Source organism: Phocoena sinus, chromosome 2, assembly GCF_008692025.1.
Source record: "Phocoena sinus isolate mPhoSin1 chromosome 2, mPhoSin1.pri, whole genome shotgun sequence".
NCBI lineage: Eukaryota > Metazoa > Chordata > Mammalia > Artiodactyla > Phocoenidae > Phocoena > Phocoena sinus.
Genome location: NC_045764.1, coordinates 35142605 through 35164649, shown reverse-complemented (window position 1 = coordinate 35164649; position 22045 = coordinate 35142605). Strand labels below are relative to the sequence as shown.

Below are 22045 nucleotides of genomic sequence, written 5' to 3'. Positions count from 1 at the left end.
AGAGCTGCTGTGGTATGGGGCAATGGAAAGAGTATGGCACTACAAATCTTGGAGCCTAGTACCACCACTTTTAACTATGTGACCTTAGAGAAGTCTTTAATTTTTCTGTGTCTCATTCTCCTTACTTATAAAATGAGCAGGCTGGGCTTGATCTCTCTAGGGTTCGTCCCAACTCAAAAATCCAATGACTTCTATCCACATGGGGTTTGGCAAGTCTGGATTGTAATGGTATCCATGGAAATAAAGTATTAAGAGCATATTAAAGAAACATTCTGGAGGTGGAGGTATAGGGACCTAAAAAGAACAAGGAATCAAAGATGTTGAATCTAACCCAGCAATCTAGAAGAACAACAGCGTGAATGGTAGACTTGAGGAATTGGATGGGACGGCTGATTCCCCATCAGGCATGTGAAGTCCTGGTGCTGACAGGCTATCACAGGGAGAGTGATTCACAGGGTGTCAGAGGAAAGGGGATCTCAGAGATGATATGGCTGGTCTCCCTCTCAGAGCAGGCATTTCTTCTTCAACACCTTCAGCAAGGGCAGAGTTCACTGCATTGAGAGAGAGCTCATTCTTGGGTTGAACAACGTGAGTTATTTGCAAGAATTTTTTTTCCTGTTGAGCCAAAGTACAACCTCCTGCAAATTTCTGCTTTCTGAAACAGAGAAAAACACACCTATGCTGCATCCCACGTGACAAGTTTTCACAAATTTGCAGAAAGCTGGGTCCCAAGAGCACTGTCTTTCCCAAGCTCTTCATTCTTAGCCTTTTCAGCGGTTTTCACATGTTGTTTTTAGATCCCTTACCAACCCCATTGCTTTTTTTCAGAACATTCTCTCATTTGTCAGTGTCCCTTTTAACTGTAGTTCAGCCCAGCAGTGAGCCCCTCCAGGAGCACATGAATTCCTTGTCTTTGAGAAGGCTCCGTGCCTCTAGTGATGCGGGCCAAGGGAATTGGCACATCACACTTACGACACATGCACAACTTTTCCACATGGACTACTGTCCGATCTGGATGTGAACCCGGAAGACACTGTGGACACCGTGAGGTGAATGACCCCAGCGTAAGTGATTGAAAAGAGAAGCGTGTTTGGCTTATGATGGAAGCATGGAGATCTAGAATTGGAGTCAGAAGAAGTGGAGCATGAAGGAGTAAACCCAAGGAAAGCTCACTGTTAGAAAGACCAAGGGAGCAAAGCATTTAAGGAGAGGTGTAGCAGGTAGTATTCAAACCTCACCGAAAGCCAAGGAACAACGGTGGGGACTGAGAAAAGGCTGTTTTGTTTGACAAGAAAGTCTTTCTCAGTTAATTTTAGAGCAGTAGCATTCAAAGCGTAGAGAAGTAAAACGTTGCAGAACTTTAAGTAATGAATTCTGAATTGGAAGGAAATGGGGCAATGGGTATTTGACTACTAAAGAAGGAAGACTGGTGGTCAAGTTGATGGAAAGGAATGGTTATATGTATGTGTTCGATTTTTGTTGTTGTTTTTCATCTGAAGTTAGGACAGCCTTAAACGTATTAAAAAGATAATAAGGATTTTAGACAAGTCAGTTACCGTCTCTAGACTTCCCAGCTGTACAAGGAGGGTGTTAGGCTAAAAGCTAAAACCTTCTCCCAGCTCTCATCTCCTATGATTCTGTGAGGGAAGGAACCTATAGAAGGAAAGGGACTTTTGAGACACCTGCAAGGGAGTCTGTAGCTGTCATATAAGGACGGTCATGGAATTCTCAGTCTTGAATGATGCATCCTACCAGGGTCTCTTCTCAAAACACAGTTAGATCACAATTGCTCGTCCTTCTGCTTGTCCTCTCTTGGTTGAGTGGTTTGCTCTCAGTTCCCCAGACTAGAAGCCTGCAGTCATCCTTGCCTCTTGCTCATTCTTCCTTTATCTGTAATTAACTACTGAGTTGTGCAGTCGTATCTACTAAAATCTTTCTCTGTTGCAGCTCCTTCTCTCCATTCCTACTACCATCCTGTCCAGGTCCTGAAATCACTAGCAGGACACTTACAACAGCCCCACTTGGTCCCCTGAAATCTATGCTCTAACCCAAAGTAGTGTAGCTAAGGCACAAATCTGATCTTTCTTACAACGTTCAGAATATCCCAGTGTTTCCCCATCCCCCCGAAGACTTAACGCTCGTTCACCAGGCTAACAAGCTGTAGCAGGGTGTTAGCCTTCCCAGCTCCCAGCCTCATCTCTGACCTCTTCATTACTTTGCCTTGAATGGGATGCTCCAGCCACACTGGACTGTTGGTTGTTCCTTGCCGGCAACAAGCTGCCACTCACCTCAATCCCTTTAATCATGTTTTCCTCTCTATTGGGAATGCCCCTCAACTGCTGTGTTTTTTTTTTTTAATATTTATTTATCTATTTGGCTGCGCCGGGCCTTAGTTGCAGCATGTGGGATCTTTTCATTGCGGCGTGCAGGATCTTTACTTGCGGCATGTGGAATCTAGTTCCCTGACCAGGGATCAAACCCAGGCCCCCGGCATTTGGGAGCACGGAGTCTTAGCCACTGGAACACCAGGGAAGCCCCTCGCTTGTTTTGTTGTTGTTGTCACTGTTTACTCTTTATTTTATTTATTTTAACATCTTTATTGGAGTATAATTGCTTTACAAGGGTGTGTTAGTTTCTGCTTTATAACAAAGTGAATCAGCTATACATAAACATATATCCCCATATCTCCTCCCTCTTGTGTCTCTCTCCCACCCTCCCAATCCCACCCCTCAGGGTGGTCCCAAAGCACCTAGCTGATCTCCCTGTGCTATGTGGCTGCTTCCCACTAACTATCTATTTTACATTTGGTAGTGTATATATGTCCATGGCACTCTCTCACTTTGTCCCAGCTTACCCTTCCCCCTCCCTGCATCGTCAAGTCCATTCTCTACATCTGCGTCTTTATTCCTGTCCTGCCCTTAGGTTCTTCAGAACCTTTTTTTTTGTTTTTTAGAATCCATATATATGTGTTAGAATACAGTATTTATTTTTCTCTTTCTGACTTACTTCACTCTGTATGACAGACTCTAGGTCCATCCACTTCACTACAAATAACTCAATTTTGTTTCTTTTTATGGCTGAGTAATATTCCATTGTATATATGTGCCACATCTTCTTTATTCATCTGTCGCTGGACACTTAGGTTGCTTCCATGTCCTGGCTACTGTAAATAGATCTGCAGTGAACATTGTGGTACATGACTTTTTTTGAATTATGGCTTTCTCAGGGTATATGCCCAGTAGGAGGATTGCTGGGTCATATTATAGTTCTATTTTTAGATTTTTAAGGAACCTCCATACTGTTCTCCATAGTGGCTGTATCAATTTACATTCCCACCAACAGTGCAAGAGGGTTCCCTTTTCTCCACACCCTCTCCAACATTTATTGTTTACACATTTTTTGATGATGGCCACTCTGAAGGGTGTGAGGTGATACCTCATTGTAGTTTTGATTTGCATTTCTCTAATGATTAGTGATGTTGAGCATCTTTTCATGTGTTTGTTGGCAATCTGGTATCTGCTTTGGAGAAATATCTGTTTAGGTCTTCTGCCCATTTCTGGATTGGATTGTTTGTTTTTTGGATATTCAGCTGAATGAGCTGCTTGTATATTTTGGAGATTAATCCTTTCTCAGTTCCTTCATTTGCAAATATTTTCTCCCATTCTGAGGGTTGTCTTTCATCTTGTTTATGGTTTCCTTTGCAGTGCAAAAGCTTTGAAGTTTCATTAGGTCCCATTTGTTTACTTTTGTTTTTATTTCCATTTCTCTAGGAGGTGGGTCAAAAAGGATCTTGCTGTGATTTATGTCATAGAGTGTTCTGCCTATGTTTTCCTCTAAGAGTTTGATAGCGTCTGCCCTTAAATTTAGGTCTTTAGTCCATTTTGAGTTTATTTTTGTGTATGTTGTTAGGGAGTGTTCAAATTTCATTCTTTTACATGTAGGTGTCCAGTTTTCCCAGCACCATTTATTGAAGAGGCTGTCTTTTCTCCATTGTATGTTTTTCCCTCCTTTATAAAAAAAATAAGGTGTCCATATGTGCATGGATTTATCTCTGGGCTTTCTATCCTGTTCCATTGATCTATATTTCTGTTTTTGTGCCAGTACCGTGCAGTCTTTATTACTGTAGCTTTGTAGTATAGTCTGAAGTCAGGGAGCCTGATTCCTCCAGCTCTGTTTTTCTTTCTCAAGATTGCTTTGGCTATTTGGGGTCTTTTGTGTTTCCATACAAATTGTGAAATTTTTTGTTCTAGTTCTGTGAAAAATGCCATGGGTAATTTGATAGGGATGGCACTGAATCTGTAGATTGTTTTGGGTAGTATAGTCATTTTCACAATGGTGATTCTTCCAATCCAAGAACATGGTATATCTCTCCATCTGTTTGTATCATCTTTAATTTCTTTCATCAGTGTCTTATAGTTTTCTGAGTACAGGTCTTTTGTCTCCTTAGGTAGGTTTATTCCTAGGTATTTTATTCTTCTTGTTGCAGTGGTAAATGGGAGTGTTTCCTTAATTTCTCCTTCATATTTTTCATCATTAGTGTATAGGAATGCAAGAGATTTCTATGCATTAATTCTGTATCCTGCTACTTTACCAAATTCATTGATTAGCTCTAGTAGTTTTCTGGTAGCATCTTTAGGATTCTCTATGTATAGTATCATGTCATCGGCAAAGAGTGACAGTTTTACTTCTTCTTTTCTGATTTGGATTCCTTTTATTTCTTATTATTCTCTGATTTCTGTGGCTAAAACTTCCAAAACTATGTTGAATAATAGTGGTGAGAGTGGACAACCTTGTCTTGTTCCTGATCTTAGAGGAAATGATGTCAGTTTTTCACCAGTGAGAACGATGTTTGCTCTGGGTTTGTCATATATGGCCTTTATTCTGTTGAGGTAAGTTCCCTCTATGCCTACTTTCTGGAGGGTTTTTATCATAAATGGGTGTTGAATTTTGTCGAAAGCTTTTTCTGCATCTATTGAGATGATCATATGGTTTTTCTCCTTCAGTGTTTTAATATGGTGTATCACATTGATTGATTTTCATGTATTAAAGAATCCTTATATTCCTGGGATAAACCCCACGTGATCATGTTGTATCATCCTTTTAATGTGTTGTTGGATTCTATTTGCTAGTATTTTGCTGAGGATTTTTGCATCTATGTTCACCAGTGATATTGGCCTGTAGTTTTCTTTCTTTGTGACATCTTTGTCTGGTTTTGGTATCAGGGTGATGGTGGCCTCGTAGAATGAGTTTGGGAGTGTTCCTCCCTCTGCTATATTTCGGAAGAGTAGAAGGATAGGTGTTAGCTCTTCTCTAAATGTTTGATAGAATTCGCCTGTGAAGCCATCTGGTCCTGGGCTTTTGTTTGTTGGAAGATTTTTATCACAGTCTCACTTTCAGTGCTTGCAAGTGGTCTGTTTATACTTTCCATTTCTTCCTGGTTCAGTCACAGAAGGTTATGCTTTTCTAAGAGTTTGTCCATTTCTTCCAGGTTGTCCATTTTACTGGCATATAGTGGCTTGTAGTGATCTCTCACGTTCCTTTGTATTTCTCAGTGTCAGTTGTAACTTCTCCTTTTTCATTTCTAATTCTGTTGATTTGAGCCTTCTCCCTTTTTTTCTTGATGAGTCTGGCTAATGATTTATCAATTTTATCTTCTCAGAGAACCAGGTTTTAGTTTTATTAATCTTTGCTATTGTTTCCTTCATTTCTTTTTCATTTATTTCTGATCTGATTTTTATGATTTCTTTCTTTCTGCTAACTTTGAGGGGGTTTTGTTCTTCTTTCTCTAATTGCTTTAGGTGTAAGGTTAGGTTGTTTATTTGAGATTTTTATTGTTTCTTGAGGTAATATTGTATTCCTATAAACTTTCCTCTTAGAACTACTTTTGCTGCATCCCATAGGTTTTGGGTCATCGTGGTTTCATTGTCATTTGTTTCTAGGTATTTTTTGATTTCCTCTTTGATTTCTTCAGTGATCTCTTGGTTATTTAGTAGTGCATTGTTTAGCCTCCATGTGTTTGTATTTTTTACAGATTTTTTACTGTAATTGATGTCTAGTCTCATAGCATTGTGGTCGGAATAGATACCTGATATGATTCAATTTTCTTAAATTTATCAAGGCTTGATTTGTAACCCAAGATATGGTATCTCCTGGAGAAATTTCCATGAGCACTTGAGAAGAAAGTGTATTCTGTTGTTTTTGGATGGAATGTCCTATACATATCAATTAAGTCCATCTTGTATAATGTGTCATCTAAAGCTTGTGTTTCCTTATATAGTTTCATTTTGGATGATGTGTCCATTGGTGAAAGTGAGGTGTTCACGTCCCCTACTATGAATGTGTTACTGTTGATTTCCCCTTTTATGGCTGTTAGTATTTGCCTTATGCATTGAGGTGCTCCTATGTTGGGTGAATAAATATTTACAATTGTTATGTCTTCTTCTTGGATTGATCCCTTGATCATTATGTAGTGTCCTTCTTTGTCTCTTGTAAAAGTCTTTATTTTGAAGTCTATTTTGTCTGATATGAGAATTGCTACTCCAGCTTTCTTTTGATTTCCTTTTGCATGGAATATCTTTTTCCATCCCCTCACTTTCAGTCTGTATATGTCCCTAGGTCTGAAGTGGGTCTCTTTTAGACAGCATATATATGGGTCTTGTTTTTGTATACATTCAGCCAGTCTGTGTCTTTTGGAGGGAGCATTTAATCCATTTACATTTAAGGTAAATATCGACATGTATGTTCTCATTACCATTTTCTTAATGTTTTGGGTTTGTTATTTTAGGTCTTTTCCTTCTCTTGTGTTTCCTGCCTAGAGAAGATCCTTTAGCATTTGTTGTAAAGCTGGTTTGGTGGTGCTGAATTCTCTCAGCTTTTGCTTGTCTGTAAAGCTTTTAATTTCTCCATCAAATCTGAATGAGATCCTTGCTGGGTAGAGTAATCTTGGTTTTAGGTTTTTCTCTTTCATCACTTTAAATATGTCCTGCCACTCCCTTCTGGCTTGCAGAGCTTCTGCTGAAAGATCAGCTGTTAACCTTATGGGGATTCCCTTATGTGTTACTTGCTGCTTTTCCCTTGCTGCTTTTAATATTTGTTCTTTGTATTTAATTTTTGACAGTTTGATTAATATGTGTCTTGGCATGTTTCTCCTTGGATTTATCCTGTCTGGGGCTCTCTGTGCTTCCTGGGCTTGATTACCTATTTCCTTTCCCATATTAGGGAAGTTTTCAACTATAATCTCTTCAAATAGTTTCTCAGTCCTTTTCTTTTTCTCTTCTTCTTCTGGGACCCCTATAATTCGAATGTTGGTGCATTTAATGTTGTCCCAGAGGTCTCTGAGACTGTCTTCAATTCTTTTCATTTTTTTTTTTCTTTATTCTGCTCTGCAGTAGTTATTTCCACTATTTTATCTTCCAGGTCACTTATCCGTTCTTCTGCCTCAGTTATTCTGCTCTTGATTCCTTCTAGAGAATTTTTAATTTCATTTATTGTGTTGTTCGTCATTGTTTGCTCTTTAGTTCCTCTAGGTCCTTGTTAAATGCTTTTTGTATTTTCTCCATTCTATTTCCAAGATTTTTGATCATCTTTACTATCATTATTCTGAATTCTTTTTCAGGTAGACTGCCTATTTCCTCTTCATTTGTTTGGTCTCATGGGTTTTTACCTTGCTCCTTCATCTGCTGTATGTTTCTCTGTCTTCTCATTTTACTTAACTTACTGTGTTTGGGGTCTCCTTTTTGCAGGCTGCAAGTTCGTAGTTCACTTTGTTTTTGGTGTCTGTCCCCAGTGGCTAAGGTTGGTTCAGTGGGTTGTGTTGGCTTCCTGGTGGACGGGACTAGTGCCTGTGCTCTGATGGATGAGGCTGGATCTTGTCTTTCTGGTGGGCATGACTGCATCCGCTGGTGTGTTTTGAGGTGTCTGTGACCTTATTATGCTTTTAGGCAGCCTCTCTGCTAATGGGTGGGGTTGTGTTCCTGTCTTCCTAGTTGTTTGGCATAGGGTGTCCAGCACTGTAGCTTGCTGGTTGTTGAGTGAGCTGGATCTTAGCGTTGAGATGGAGCTCTTTGGGAGAGCTTTTGCCGTTTGATATTATGTGGAGCTGGGAGGTCTCTGGTGGACCAATGTCCTGAACTTGCCTTTCCCACCTCAGAGGCACAGGCCTGAAACCCAGCCAGAGCACCAAGACCCTGTCAGCCACACGGCTCAGAAGAAAGAGAAGAAAAGAAGGAAAGAAAGAAGGAAAGAAAGAGAGAAGGAAAGAGAGAGAAAGGGGGGGGGGGAGGGATGGAGGGAGGAAAGAAGGAAAAGAAAAGAAATAAAGCTATTAAAATAAAAAATTAAAAAGTAATAAAAAAAAGAAGAGAGCAACCAAACCAAAAAACAAATCCCCGAATGATAACAAGCTCTAAAAGCTATACTTAAAAAAAAAAAAAAAAAAAAAAAGGACAGACTGAATCCTAGGACAAATGGTAAAAGCAAAGCTATACAAACAAAATCACACAAAGAAGCATACACATACACACTCACAAAAAGAGAAAAAGGAAAAAAATATCTATATTTTAAAAATAAAGGTAGAGAGCAACCAAATCAATAAACAAATATACTAATGATAGTAAACTCTAAATACTAAACTAAGATAAATTTAAAACCAGAAACGAGTCAGTTGCATACAGCAAACCCCATGTCTGCAGTTGCTCCCAAAGTCCACCTCCTCAATTTTGGGATGATTGCTGTCTATTCAGGTATTCCAGAGCTGCAGGGTACATCAAGTTGATTGTGGAGATTTAATCCGCTGCTCCTGAGGCTTCTGGGAGAAATTTCCCTTTCTCTTCTTTGTTCCCACAGTTCCTGGGGCTCAGCTTTGGATTTAGCCCCGCCCCTGCGGGTAGGTCGCCAGAGGGCGTCTGTTCCTGCCCAGACAGGATGGGGTTAAAGGAGCAGCTGATTAGGGGGCTCTGGCTCACTCAGGCTGGGGGGAGAGGGGTGTGGAGTACGGGGTGAGCCTGCGGCGGCAGAGGCCGGGGTGATGTTGCACCAGCCTGAGGCACACCCTGCGTTCTCCGGGGGAAGTTGTCCCTGGATCATGGGACCCTGGCAGTGGCGGGCTGCCCAGGCTCCCGGAAGGGGAGGTGTGGGTAGTGCCCTGTGCTCGCACACAGGCTTCTTGGTGGCTGCAGCAGCTGCCTTAGCGTCTCATGCACGTGTCTGGGGTCCGCGCTGATAGCTGCGGCTCGCGCCCGTCTCTGGAGCTTGTTTAGGCGGTGCTCTGAATCTCCTCTCCTGGTGCACCCTGAAACAATGGTCTCTTGCCTCTTCAGCAGCTCCAGCCTTTTTCCCAGACACTCTCCCAGCTAGCTGTGGTGCACTAGCCCCTTCAGGCTGTGTTCACACCGTCAACCCCAGTCTTCTCCCTGGGATCTGACCTCCGAAGCTGGAGCCTCAGCTCCCAGCCCCCACCCGCCCTGGCGGGTGAGCCGACAAGCCTCTCGGGCTGGTGAGTGCTGGTTGACACCCATCCTCTGTTTGGGAATCTCCCTGCTTTGCCCTCCGCACCCCTGTTGCTGTGCTCTCCTCCGCGGCTCTGAAGCTACCCCTCTCCGCCACCCGCAGTCTCTGCCCACAAAGGGGCTTCCTAGTGTGTGGAAACTTTTCCTCCTTCACAGCTCCCTCCCCAAGATGCAGGTCCCGTCCCTATTCTTTTGTCTCTGTTTTTTCTTTTTTCTTTTGCCCTACCCAGGTACGTGGGGAGTTTCTTGCCTTTTGGGAGGTCTGAGGTCTTCTGCCAGCGTTTGGTCGGTGTTCTCTAGGAGTTGTTCCACGTGTAGATGTATTTCTGATGTATTTGTGGGGAGGAGGGTGATCTCCACGTCTTACTCCTCCACCATGCTGAAGGTCTCCCCCCTCACTTGGTTTTTAAGAAGGTTTTTTTTTTTTCCTTGTTACAGAAAATTTCAAGGCTGTATAAATGAGGTGAGAAGAGTGTAACGAACCCCCATGTGTCCATCACCCACCTGCAACAGTTATCAACTTGGGGCCACTCTTGCTTCATCTACACTACTACCTCCAGTCCACTGGGCCATTTTGGAAACACACCCAGACAGCATACCATTTCATTCATAAATATTTCAGTATGTAGCTCTAAAATAGAAAGACCTTTTTTGATAACCACAGTACCACTTTTTAAAGTGTGGTTCTCAAATTGCTTCCTGTAGAAGCATCTGTGGTGCTATTTAAAATGCAGATTTCTGGACCTCACCAAGTCAGACATTCTGGGAGTGAGTCCCAGTCACCAGCACTTTTTTTTTCTTTTGGCTCTGCCAGGTATTTTTTAAATTGTGGTAAAATGTACATAACCTAAAATGGACCATTTTAACCCTTTTTAAGTGTACAGTTCATTGATATTAAGTACATTGACATTGTTGTGCAACCATTACCACCATCCCTCTCCAGAATTTCTCATCATCACCAACCCAAACTCTGTACCCACTAAACACTGACTCCCCACGCTCCTGTTCCTACCCCCAGCCCCTGGTAATCTCTGTTCTACTTCCATCTCTATGGATTTGTCAGCAGCATTTTTAGCAAGCACGCTGGGTGACTGGGGGTGGGGTGCATCCAAATTTGGGAACCATTGGGTCAGATAGCCCTGAGGGTCCCTTTTAAGTTCTGAAAATATGGTTTGTTTTACTTAACTGGAAAAGGCCCATATCGTGTAAGCTAAGCAGTTTCCAGCCCCGTATCCATTCCCAAGCCTGCATGAACTGTCAGCCCAACCCGACTTTGCTGGTGGCTCTTCCAGTCCGTATTCACTGTGCAAAGCTGGTTCACCCTTTCCTCCTGTAGGACACCACTTCTTTCTTCCCATCATGGAAAACCGAGGCCCCGGCACCTGTTCCCGGGCCTGAGCGGCTGCCTCTCTCCACCTTCCTCCCTGTTTCCCTCTGTGGTCTCTCTGCAATTTTCCTTTATAATTCACGCTGTCTGGCAGCTTCTGGCCTGTTCCTGGCTGTCTAGTGTGAAGTTTATGGTTTCCTCCTACCACTTCTGACTCTAGTCATTCCCTTGATTTCCAAACAAAACCACAACATATCTCAGCTTCCAGTTCATCCTTTTATTACCCCTGTCTCTTGTGGTTTGGGGATGCTTGCTTGTTGACAGTGAGCTGTATTTCAGACCCCTCGGGAAAAGCCTCCCAAACCCTCCTGGAGGAGCTAAATATTTCTGCCTCTGTGGTTAACTATGGCCCGAGCTTTGAATTTACATAGAAAGTGGATGTTCAAAAGGCTTTTCTTTTTAATTAGAAAAATAAAAATTATAGCTTATAAAGCTAAGCCAGGGAACTGCAGTTTTGACCTTCTTAACTTTCAGCTGTGGAATGTGTTGACAGTTGATACGGTTCATTGTTGTTTTAAGAGTTCTTCCCTGGAGCCTTCCTAGTTTCTACGGGATTCACAACACTTCCTTAGTCATGCTGCCCTCCCTCCCATTTTTCATATATGAGAACCAAGGATTTAGAACACTTTGTGTATTTTCTTCACTGTTATTTTAGCTTCTGCATTTGTGCTATTTGTATTTGCTAAAATCAAATTAGGTTATGTTTCAGGCAGCTGTTTTTCTCACAACAACTGCAGTAAACAACTAATATTGAGGACTTCTTTTGTGCCAGACTGTGTTCTAAGTGTTCCATGTGGATTAACTGATTTAATTCTCACAGTGACCCCATAAGGAGGCATTATTATTAGCTTCATTTTAGGGATGAGGAAACAAAGGCATAGATTAAGGAATTATCCAACATTTCAGAGCTATTAAGTGGTGGATGGTGATTCTCTGGCATGTCATACTAGGAAGAGCTCCAACTTTATGTTAGGAGACCTGAATTCAAGTCTCTCCCATCCTTAGGTTGGTCTAATAGGGCAGATAGAGAAGTTAGTGATTATATTACGGTATTGTAAGGCTTAGGAGGTCAGGGATGGCTTCCTGGGAGAGATGGTACGTGAAATGATGCCCTAAGATGTACACAGATGTCAGAACAGCATGTCAGGTATCGAGGTTGCATGTTGGCCAACTGGCCTATGGGGGCCACACCTGGACATTGAGGTACTAAGCGTGGAGAGGGGGCTGGAGGAGAAGTAGGTGGTAATGGCAGCTAGGAAAGTAAGCAAGTCTTGGAGGTCTTCCATGGTTCATAAAGGAATTTGGACTTCATCTGGAGGCCGTGAGAGCCATTTAAGGATTTTTAACAAGTGATGTAATCACGATTACATTTTTAGAGAGATCTTTCTGGATGTCTGCAGTTTGTTTCTAATTATTTACTATGCTAAATAAAACTGTAGCAAATCTCAAATTGCCCATCTCTTCATCTCTAATTGTCTCCTTGGGACACATTTGCTGGGGTGGAATTTCTGGGCCAGAAGATAGGCACGTTGAAGGCATTTAATTTCTACTGTCAAATTTCCTTTTTAAAATTTAAACCAAAGATACTATAGTGTTCAGGCAGTGCTGAATCTTGTTTTGTTTTTGGTTTTCCCCCATAGTAATTTTAAAAATGAAATTCTCATTAAATTGGAGGAGATCTTTGTGCATTTTTTTCTGGGAGATTATACAGATGGCATACTCTCTAAGACCCTCTATATTTAAGGATGCCTTTCTTATACCCTCAAATGAGCAGGAATATGAACTCTTGTTTAATAAGCTATCTTCTTTTTTTTCCCTTAAAACTGTGGACATATGGCTCTGGATATTGAAAAGGAAATATTTGCGCCTAAACTGTCCTTCCTCCTTGTGTTGTGAACCATTTTTTTTTTTTTTTTTCTGCTTAGATATAAGATTTTCCCCATATACTTAAAATTAGAGGATTTTTTAAGAATAAGTCCAGGTTCTATTTTCTTTTCAATAATTTTGGTAAACAGTGAGGGCTTTTAGGACATAGATTCAAATCTTTCTTGGGTGCATGAAAGTTTTCTTCTGTTGTATTTGTGCCTCTTTTCTGTTATTTTTCTTATTTATTTTAAAGGTTCACCAACTGTCTGTATTGCATCTCTTCTCTATTTTTAACATGTGATATTTTCCCCCACCTCTTTGTCTTTTTTCCTCCATGTTTTGGAAGCACACCTCCCCTTCAAACAAAAGCACTTGCCCTCCTCCTCATTGAATGTATTTCCTACTATTCATTTGGATTTTCTTCTATCATAGAGCAAACTTTGAATTATTTTTGTATTTTTCAGTCTTTTCTCAGCCAAGCCAGAGGTTTTTTTTCCAGCCATGTTTTGACTCCTTAACCCCCTCATTTATCTTTTGTTCTGTAGAATGCTTCCTTGAATTTTATTGTCATTAAATTTTAAGGAGATGCTATACATTTCCTTCTGTTTCTGATAATATTTTCCCCCAAATATGCTTTTCTTTCACTAATACAGGTTACATTCTTCTTCTTTTAGAGTGAAGAATTATTTTATCAAGTGGGTATTGGTGTTTGTTTATTCATTTTTGAAATAAGAAAAGTAAATGCCCCCAAATAGTATTGTTGAATTTTCCTGGCATCCTTTTATTGTCATCTTGGATGATCTTAAAATGCATCTCTCACCTATGATCTCTCACTGCTGAGGCAGGGTAAAATAATGCCAGTAGCTACTTTGTAATCTTTGACAAATTACCCTCAGTTTCCTCATCTGTAAAATGGGAGTAATAACAATACTTCCTGATGGGGTTGGTATGAGTAAATGATAAAATATATGTGAAGTACATGGAACAGTATCTCACACGAATAATAATGCAATGAATGTTAGTTGTCATTTTTTATTGTGTTGTAATTATTGAACTTTTCACTCTGACATCTCATTTAATCCTTACCTAACCCCATTAGGTTGGTACCATTACTGTTCCTATTTTACAGAAAATTACGGCCTTTGTATTTGAATAACAATTTGACTGGACATAATATTCTTGGGACCCAGATTCTCTCTCTCAAAACTTTTGCTCCATCCTTTTCTGGTTTTGAATGTTGTGAGTCTGAAGTCCACCTGACTTTTTATTCTTATAAGGGACTTTTTTTGTAATGCTTATACAATTCTCTCTCCATCCTCAAAGTTTTACTTTTTTAAGCCAGGTATATTCATCTACACAAACGTAGTGCTTTAAGACAACACAAATTTATTATCTCACAGTTCTGTAGGTCAGAAACCCAATAGATTCAACTGGTTTCTCTGGATCCCACTAGGCTGAAATCAAGATGTCTGTCAGCCTGAACGCTCCTCTGAAGGCCCTAGGGTGGATGGAATCCACTCCCAGGCTCATTCAGGGAGTTGGCAGAATTCAGGCGCATGCAGTTGCAGAGCTGAAATCTCCATTTCCTTGCTGGCTGTTGGCCAGGAGTTGTTCTCAACTTCTGGAGGCCTCCTACATTCCTCAGCTCCTGGCCTCTTCCATCTTGGAGCCAGCAACAGCGGGCTGAGTACCTCTCATGCTTTGAATCTCTCTTGCCTCTTGTTCTGCTGCATCTCTCTCTAACTCCAGCCAGAGAATTTTTTCTGTTCTTAAGGACTCATGTGATTAGATTAGGCCCACTAGGATAATCTCCCTATCTTGAGGTCATAACCTTAATCACATCTGCAAAATCCCTTTTGCAATGTAAGGTAATATATTCATAAATTCTAGGAATTAGGGTGTGGACATCTTTGGGAGGGGCATTATTCTGCTGAAAGCTCTAGGTTTTTGTTAATCATTTTTTCATCACTTTTTCCTAGAAGACAATGTACCTTTCCAAGCTGTATTTTAGGCACATTTTTTGCATATTTTATTTATGAACACTTTTTTTCTGTTTCATGTGTTGAAACCTCTACTTGAAGAATCCAGTTGTCTTCAATATTGGATTATTTAGGTTCTCTCTCATTTTATCTCTAAAATCTGCATTAAAAATCAATTTTAGAGAGGTATAATTTACATACAAAAACTGTCTATTCAAAGTGATGAGTTTTAACAGATGTACACAACCATAAAACCCCAGCCCCATTCATGATACAAAACATTCCCATCACCCCAAAAGCTTCCTTTGCAGCCCATCCCTCCTTTCACCCCTCTAATTGCTTTAAAAGCTTCTCTTTTTCTCTCTCTCAACACTGCATTCACTTCCAAGTCTTGCTTCTATGTCATTAATTTGATTTTCAGCTATATTTCTTCTGTTTTTCTTCTTAGTTCTGAATTATTTGTTAGTTTCTAATAATGTTATGTTTCATAGTTTGTTTCTTCAGCTCTATAGTTTTCCATTTTATTCTGTTGTTTTGTCATCTTGTGTCTAAGCTCTCATGTTAGTGAATTGCTCTTCTTTTAAGTTCTTCTATTGTGCAAAGACATAGGGAACATGCTCTGTTTCTCGGGTTTTGTTGTGCCCAGACATTGCTCTTCAAATGCTTGTGTGCAACTGTGCTCCATTCTTTTCTTTAAAAAAAATTACTGTGGGAGAGAAACAAAAACAAAACAAGATTCAGAACTGCATGAACACTATACTATCTTTCCTTTAAATAAAAAATAATACATAGAAGAAGATCATGCTAGAAGATGCATACATTTTGGAGTTGCTGTGGCTCCCCACATCACCTCCCCCAAATCATTCATGGCTGATTTGGACAGCTCTGACATTTGTTTTTTAAGAGGACCCTTAAAAGGATCTTTGAAAACCAACTTGAGGAAATTCCCAGGTGGTACAGTGGTTAGGACTCTGTGCTTTCACTTTTGAGGGCCCGGGTTCTATCCCTGGTCTGGGAACTAAGATCCCACAATCCCCCCAATTTTTTTTAATTAAAAAATTGAACAGAAAACAACTTGAAAGATCCAGGACACCTAGAAACGTATCAAGTGTAACCATCATTTGCCCTGTTGGGAATTGAGGTGAGCCTTCCTCTCAGGATTCTGAATCTACAAGACACAGGAGTCCAGTCTGAATGAAAAAAATCTACTTCCCATTAAAACATAATCCCAAATTTTAAGTTTTTATTACAAAGGCAAAAAGAGAAAAATATTAATGATCATAGACGTACCGTATTCATATGGTGAGAAAGTTCAAACATTTTAAAGCTGCAAAACAAAAAGTAAAAGCCTCCCTTTTACACGCTCCAGTTCCCAACTCTTGCAATTGCTTCCTGAAAAGAGAAATTATATGTAAATCAGCATATATAGACATATAGCTATAAATATATACTATATATAGTATATACACTATATATGTGTATATATATGCCCTTTTGTGTATTTAGACAAAAGATCATAGTATGTATATCCCATACTTATTTCATTTAACAGTCTTCAAGAGAAGACTATTTCTTATCAATCATATAGACTCACCTCCTTCTTTTAAATGACCTCATCTTATTACATTCTGTGGATGCATCTAATCAGTCTCCTCCTTTCCAGTTCTACCGTGGGAAAGCAACAAGCAGAGAGTAAACGTGCAAATATTACTCCAGTACCACCCCATCCTGAGAAGTTAAGCAAAACTTTTCATGGAAAATGAGGATTAGAGAATAGAGTTTCCCACTAACAATTTTCAACCCAGGAAACAAAATGAGGAAAGGGAAGAGTTATTGATATTTCTTTATTGGGCTCATCTAAAGCAGTGGTGTTTCAATTCTGCGGATGGGTATGTGCTGTTGTGTACAACTGTAATGAAGCCTTATGTAGGGAAAGAAGCTTAAATGACTCTGAGAGACCCTTGTAACCATATCATTCTGAGATTTTAAACATTAAGCCTTGGAACTGCATTTTAAGCAAACATCTCAGCAGCATTTTCTGAAGTTAGTTAGTACAACATTATCCCATGAATAGAGGCGTGTATTCACTTAAGTTTAGGAAATGATGCCCATCATATTCCCCTCTTAAATATGTATGGTATGCATTCATATCATAGTTTTTGGAAAAGTTTTGCAGTAAATAAACCTATTCAACCTTATTGAAAGCAAAGTTTCCCAGACTTACTCTATTACTGCACTCTTTCCAGACTATTACTTATTAATATCTTATGATGCAAATGTTCCTTCAGAGTATCTTTAAAATATACGTCCCTATTGAATCTATGTTTTAAATTCAGTGCAGGAATCAGTAAACATTTTATGTAAAGAGCCAGATAATAACTATTTCAGGTTTTGCAGACCAAACAGTCTGTATTGCAAATACTCAGCTCTGCCATGTAACACAAAAGCAGCCATAAACAATGGGTGAACAAGTGATCGTGGCTGTATTCAATAAATCTTTAATTATGGACACACATTGAATTTTTTGTCATTTTCACACGACACAAAATATTATCCTTCTTTTTTTTCCCCCAGCCATTGAAAACTATAAAAATCATTCTTAACAGGTAGGCTGGCTTTGACCTTTGTAGGCCTTTGGTCTACAGACCAAAGGGTGACGCCCTGTGATTTAGTGGATAATGATTCAGGATAAGAAATAAATGCTTTATGCAGTCAGAGTGGGCAACACCTGGGATATTTTCAAGAAGATTCAGAAGTTTTGTGTATTTATATATTAAATAGAAAAGAATATTAAAGCTTCATCCACTCTTCAGAAAGCATTTGTTATCCTACAGTCTAGCTCCTAAATATCGAGACATTTTAATAAAACTCTGTTAAGAAAGGGTAAGCTCAATAAAGATTTCTTGAATAAATACTGGTGAACATCTCCATATTATAAAAGAAATCAGAGTCGAAATGATCTCTACACAATGGTTTATTTATTACCAGATCTTAAAGAAAACCTTTTAGTGATGATCCACAAAGGTCAGAGCACAGAATTTGAATTATAAAATGGGTACAGAAGTTCAGTGTATCTCTGGTGCAAATTTCTTTCCATGGCTGACGGGGTTGGAACGTTTGTCAGCGACACATTTTTGAGCACCAACAAAAGGACAGCATTCCAAATATATTGAATTCCCTCTGGATGAAGTTACTTTTTTCCTTCATAGAATGTTTGTCACTCCTTTTGTGACCTCTCTTGAATGACTGCCCGTGTCCTCCCCCGACCCGGGGCTCCCCCGTTTCACGCAGGTTCATTCCAGAGCCCTGGTCCGCCTGCAGCACCACGTGTGGGCCGGGCGTTCAGGTGCGAGAGGTGAAGTGCCGCGTGTTCCTGACATTCACACAGACGGAGACCGAGCTACCCGAGGAAGAGTGTGAAGGCCCCCGGCTGCCCACCGAGCGGCCCTGCCACCTGGAACCCTGTGATGAGAGCCCCACCTCCCGTGAGCTGGCCGCCTCCCAGCAGGAGCAGGACAGTGAGATGACTTACGACTGGGAGTATGCTGGCTTCACCCCTTGCACTGCCACGTGTTTGGGAGGTATGTGATTTTTTTGTTTAGGGGACAGTTAGGTCTTGCATTGCGGATGGTTTGAGAAATCACTAAATCGGTTAAGCCAAATATGCAAATTAGTAGAAGTCAAAAGGAGGTTAAGGTTTTGAAATAATAATTGAAAACTATGCCTTTTCTTTCTTTCAGTTTTCATCGTGATTATTCTAGAAAGATAAAGGACTAGTGGCACTGTAGCCTGTGCTCCTTGGCCTAAGCATCCGCCTAACTGAGATGGAGCGAGAGGTCACTGATTAATAGAGAATAAATAGGAAAATGCAGAAATGATTAGTTAAGGCAGTCTTGTGCATAAAACAGAATTACAGATTGAGGCAGCCTGGGATTGCCCTATCTGATGCAACTCTTGGTCAGAAGCCATCCTTAGAAAATATTTAGGTCCATACCTGCACATTGGACCAGAAACCAGTGCAGAGCACCCTGATCACCATGATTTATGTGTGTACGTGTGGGGTAACATGCATAGCCAGGGGACCCTGTTAGGATTAGGAAGTGGTAATATAGTCAGGGGACCCCACTGGCGTGGAAGTTGGCCCCAAGGCGCTTTAAGCATTCCAGGATCCAAAAGGAAGTGGATGAGCAGGGCGTGGGAGTCCAGATAGTCATTCTCTCTCTGTTGGAAGGAAAAAGACAGAAATAATCAATGGGAAACCTAGATCCTCTACTAACATGAAGGAGACTCATCTCATCAGGAATCCAGGCCCCTGACATCCTATCACTGACTCTTGACTGCGCCTTCCTGCCAGCTGTCGTGGCTAAAGTTGGGGGCTAGAAATGCTCTGACTTCAGTCCCAGCCAACGGTGGAAAAGATAAGGAAGCTATTGCTTTAGGAGGCCGTTGGCTCAAGAGCAGGCTCCACTCCTCCTGGCGGCCCCGCACCCATTAGGAGCTCCCAATCGGGTCTTAGAGCTCATGGACCAGTCATTGTGCCCAAGCCTCTCCTCTTTTGCCCCTCAGGCTCTTGAGGACATTCTTAATCCTTGCCGTCCAATCACTGTGACTTCATGGTATCTGTCTTTCTCCTTTCTTGTCTAATCAACCTGTAAACCCACCTATCCTAGACACCAGCCTGTCAATAGACCCAGATGAGGTGGTGTGTGCTTTACCCCCAGGTTTCAGCTAAGCTACTGCCTTTCGCCTGGAGGTACCATGTGCAAGTTAGGAGAAGAACCCGTATCTGCCTCCAGGTTCTCTCTATCTCTTACTTGCTTCTCCCTGGTTCCTAGAAGCCCATCCCAACTAGCCAGGAATTTAGCCTGGTTCACCCTAAATGTCTGCTGTGTCTCTTCCCTTCCGGGCACGTAAGTCTCAGTTACCTGCACACTGCCACGTGTCTGCTGTTGCCCCAAAACCTAACTACTGCTCCCTCTGGGTTCACGGTCCTGGCCACATCTTTTGTTATATCTTGGAAACCTTAAGACTGATATGCCCGTGGCAGTCTGGGAGCTAGTACTTTCTTGATGAATCTGGGGAAACCCTCTAGAGATAGTCACTGGGATGCTAAAATGTTCTCCTATTCAATTGCAATTATAGATGTCTGGAACTTTCTACTACATGACTACAGAATGCAGCTATCTCTACCACTTCTGAGCCACTACATTGCTGTATTTTCACCAGAGACTTGGAGCTTTGTCTTTCATTATGAGAGCAGAAATAAGCCCTGCTATTGCTTGCATACCCCAAAACTACTGTGTTAATCTCAGGCTTTTAATACTGCCATTGATAGAATTACTGTTGCATCTAGTACTTTGTCATCCTTGACTTCAGTTCTTTTCCTGACTGGGAAGGCCCTCTCCAGATGGGAAAATATGGCTTGTTGGGTCCTTGGAACTCAACAGGCTACTAGGAGTTGCCCAAGGAAAATTGACCAGGTAAATTCTGATTCAGTTGGGAGAGTCTATTAGACCTCATTTTTGGAGCCTGGTGCCAAAATGTTAGGATCTGCTGTGTTCCCAGTGTCCACTAAGACAGCCCTAGTTTCCACCTCCAGGATGCCTGGATCCCCCTGGAATGATTTTCTGTTTTTTTGGTAACAACTTTATTAAGATATTAATTCATATACCATACGATTTATATATTTAAAGTATACAATTTGGTGTCTTTACGTATATTCACCAACTTGTGCAGCCATCATCACGATCAGTTTTATAAAGAACACTTTCCCCCCAAAAGAACGCTGTATCCTTAAGAAATCACTCCCCATTTTCCCTCAAGCCCCCATTTCCCTGCTAGCAGCAGCCTCTGGCAACTACTAATCTACTTTCTATTTATTCTGGACATTTCATATAAATGGAATCACACAACAAGTGATCTTCTGTGACCCCTTTCTTTAACTTAGTGTGTTTTCAATGTTCATCCACGCTGTAGCATAAGTCAGTACTTCATTTCTTTTTAGGACTGAATACTATTCCATTGTATGGCTATATCACATTTCACCATTCATCAGTTAGAATTTGGATTATTCACATGTCTTTGGTAATTATGAAAAATACTGCTCTGAACATTCATGTTCACATTTTTGTAGGGACATATGTCTTCATTTCTTTTGGGTATATACTTAGGAGTAATAGCATGACCAGGATCTGTTTAAAACATAAAAGTTTTTGTGAAACTTGACTAATGCAGTTTATCCTTATGGGCACTGTGGACCTTTTGGCCTATTGTGAGGAGAAAAATGCCTTGCTCATGTCAGAAATGCATTTCAGTATTCAGATGGTTGATGGGAAGGTGTCCATTTATCTCTGACATCCTCTTGTGTATCTGGAATGCACTTTACATATTTTAATAGCCCTCAACTTGGTAATCTTTCAACTTTTAGTTAAACAGAATTTAGCCTTGTGAGGGTGCCTTGAGTTGTGTAATTAAGAATTATATCATTGGGCTTCCCTGGTGGCACAGTAGTTGAGTCCGCCTGCTGATGCAGGGGACGTGGGTTCGTGCCCCAGTCCGGGAAGATTCCGCGTGCCACGGAGCAGCTGGGCCCGTGAGCCATGGCTGCTGAGCCTGCGCGTCCGGAGCCTGTGTTCCACAACGGGAGAGGCCACAGCGGTGAGAGGCCTGCGTACCGCAAAAAAAAAAAAAAAAAAAAAAAAAAAAAAAAAAAAAAGAATTATATCATTAAGATGATCCTTGGATACCCACTAACCCAAATTTTACAGTTGGGGAAGCTGAGGATCAGAGGGCATCACACAGTCCAAAACAGAAAACGAACAGCTTAATTGTTGTTCTTTAGAGAGGGTTGATTGAACTGTCAGCGCTTATAATAAGCCTCTTAACTTTGTAAAAAGTAATGTTTTTAATTTCTTGGGTTCAAGCTTAAAATTTCCTTTTAAATACATAACTAAATTCTATAAAAACTGGAAAGCTTGGAGGATTATAAAATCCTCTATAAATGCAGGAAACCGGACACCTGCTGTGTGCTGGACTCCATGCTCTGCACTTGCTTCTGGGCTCAGTATCAGGGTATAAAATGAAGGCATAGTCCTTGTCCTGATGGAGTGCAGCTTTTGATTATTTTGGCTTTACTGTCTCTACTCCATTACTTACAGGCAGTGATACTTGCCTCTCCATGATCCATTTTAATGTGGTTTTAGAGGCTTGGCCTCTACAAGTCCACTTATGTGTGGTTTTGAATGTGGGTTTTTAACCCTCACCCTGGATAATAGGCAGGGTAAGTCTGCAGTGACTGAAAACCACAG

At 40.9% G+C, this 22045-nt stretch overlaps 1 protein-coding gene across 1 annotated transcript in view; it reads left to right on the top strand.

Moving 5' to 3' along the window:
- ADAMTSL3 (ADAMTS like 3) overlaps nucleotides 1–22045 on the top strand; it is a 387063-nt gene that overhangs the window by 243342 nt on the left and 121676 nt on the right. The window contains 1 exon segment of the mRNA XM_032622232.1: nucleotides 18030–18319. Coding sequence (XP_032478123.1) covers nucleotides 18030–18319 — 290 coding nt within the window.